Raw genomic sequence first — 2,329 nt, 5'->3', positions numbered from 1 at the left:
TTTTTTATTTTATTTTATTTCATTTTTTTTTTTACTTATTTATTTTATTTTTTTAATTTATTTTAGTATGTATGAGATCATTCATCTATATTACCTATTGCCCACAACTGTGTGGCAGATTGTAATATCTATCAATAAATAAATCTATCATTATACAGAATGCTACCAATGGGTGGTTTCTCTACATGCTTGAACCATACCATTATGATTTCCTCAAATTTACTTGATTTATTTATGTACAGTTGTAAATATCAATAAATAAATTTAAAAAAAAAAATAATTAATTGGAAATTATCTTCCAGAACTGAGCGAAGTTAAAGCCTGTGTATCAGCAGTCCAACAGATCTTGAAGAGTGGATCTTGCTACGCAGTCAGTCCTAGTGATCTTGGGCAAGAGCTTGAACAGCTTGGTCTTGACAGGCAGCACTCTCAAGCTATAGTGGAGTATGTAATGTACATTTAACTTTATAATATAATATTATTCAATTAATGAATTATACTGCAATAAAAACGAGAGACATTTCGGCGACATAGAAATAGGAGAAAATATATTTGAACAGGTAGATTATTTAGGTTCTGGGATAACTAAAAAAGACGAAATTGATGCGAAAAAAAAGCGAAGTTAAAGCGGGAAATGCTTGTTAGTTTTCAATTTCGAAACTACTAAGTTCGCGCCTACTATCCAAAAATTTTAAAATCAGAATTTCCAAAACTATTATCCTTCCCACTGTTCTTTATGGATACGAGATGTGCTGATAACATAACAGTCACTTATAGTACCAGAGCTCAAGAGGAGGAAAAAAAGTTATTTTACCCCATTTTTTTTACTAATTTAGTGAAAACTATGTATAAATACTAGTTGAAATTTAATACTCTGTCAAGTATAGGTAGGGGGAATCAAAAATTGCGACTGTTTCAAAACATTAAAAAAAAATTAATTTTTTATTGGGAACTCTACATCTTTAAATCTACTCACAACACTAGAAAACCTAAGAGAAAATCATTTAAATTTGCTAAAATATGAGCCTTAACACAGCTATTTACGTTCTTTAGTATTCGAGATATAGCTTTTCAAAAAGCAACATTTCATAAAGCCTGGAGCTTGAATAGCTTGGTCTTAACAGGCAGTCATTCTCAAGCTATCGGATTTATGTAATGTACATGTAACTTTATAATATAATATTATTCAATTAATAAATTGCACTGGGAAAAATTTCGACGATATAGAAATAGGAGAAAATACATTTGAACAGGTAGATAGGTTTAAGTATTTAGATTCTAGTGTAACTAAAAAAGACGAAATTGTTAAAAAAAAAGTTAAATGTGGGAAATTCTTGTTAGTTTTCAATTTCGAAACTACTAAGTTCGCGCCTTCTATCCAAAAAATTTAAAATCTGAATTTTATAGATGCAAGATGTGGCCTCTTAGACTAATAGTACCAAAGCTCAACTCTGTATGTCCAGATAGGCCTTATAACAGTAATGTAGATCAGTCTTTTGTAATGAATTGGAAGTTTAGACCGTTTGTCTAGTAAGTGTTGTAATAGTCGGAATCGACGAGCAGTTTCCTGTCTTTTCAGTCTTGTATGAAGATTCCATGTCAGTTGATTGTCCAGAAAAAAATCGCCTCTAAATCTCAAAATTAGAGAAATCATCCAACAAATTGATACTATCAATTCCAAAATATCTAATCTTTCACATTTATGAGGTTTCTTTATTGAAGAAATTAATATTTTGCTTGTTAACAATTTTATCTATAAAATTAAATAAAACTCATTTCTAAATTTAGTAATATGTATCAGCTATATTTAAAAAAATAAAATTTACCTATAAAAAATTTTTTGAGATTAAAAACTTCCAGTTGAATGAAATTTGTATTAAATTATCATAACATGGTACAACGTTTCGGGACCACTATCCCGTTAATCTTGTTGTTGTTGATTGTTGCTTAAAGGCGTAAAACCCTCTGGTCATCAACGCCTATGGCATGATAGAAATTAAAAAAAATAAAATAAAATAAAAAAAAATAATAAAATAAGTAAAAAACATTAAAAAATAAAAATCGAAGAGGAGTTATAATTTATAAAGAAGGCGATGTGCTTTTAAAAATTCAAACACTCGTGTAATTTTAGCTTCCTCATCTGCGAGAGCTTCGGATAAATTTGGGGTCAGTCCTATCCTATTTATTGTTGGCAAATAGTGAGTACACTCTTCAAAAATATGTCTAATCGTAAGAATGCACTGACAATATTTGCACGTTGGAGGTGGCAGTTTTCTGATCAGGTGAGAGTGCGTGAGGGGAGTATGATCTATTCTAAAGAGGGCCAGAG

At 30.0% G+C, this 2,329-nt stretch overlaps 1 protein-coding gene across 1 annotated transcript in view; it reads left to right on the top strand.

Moving 5' to 3' along the window:
- Positions 1-444, top strand: part of LOC106686173 (COMM domain-containing protein 4) — a gene marked incomplete at both ends in the record, with an annotated part of 173,159 nt that extends 172,715 nt beyond the window's left edge. Inside the window, 1 exon segment of the mRNA XM_067044817.1 lies at positions 303-444. Within this exon segment, the coding sequence (XP_066900918.1) occupies positions 303-444 (142 nt within the window).
- Positions 445-2,329: the final 1,885 nt, after the last annotated feature.

The sequence above is a fragment of the Halyomorpha halys genome, unplaced genomic scaffold (assembly GCF_000696795.3).
Source record: "Halyomorpha halys isolate HHAL.00 unplaced genomic scaffold, Hhal_1.1 Scaffold789.1, whole genome shotgun sequence".
NCBI lineage: Eukaryota > Metazoa > Arthropoda > Insecta > Hemiptera > Pentatomidae > Halyomorpha > Halyomorpha halys.
The sequence above is the reverse complement of the archived record's forward strand: the minus strand, read 5'-3'. Positions and strand labels throughout refer to the sequence as shown.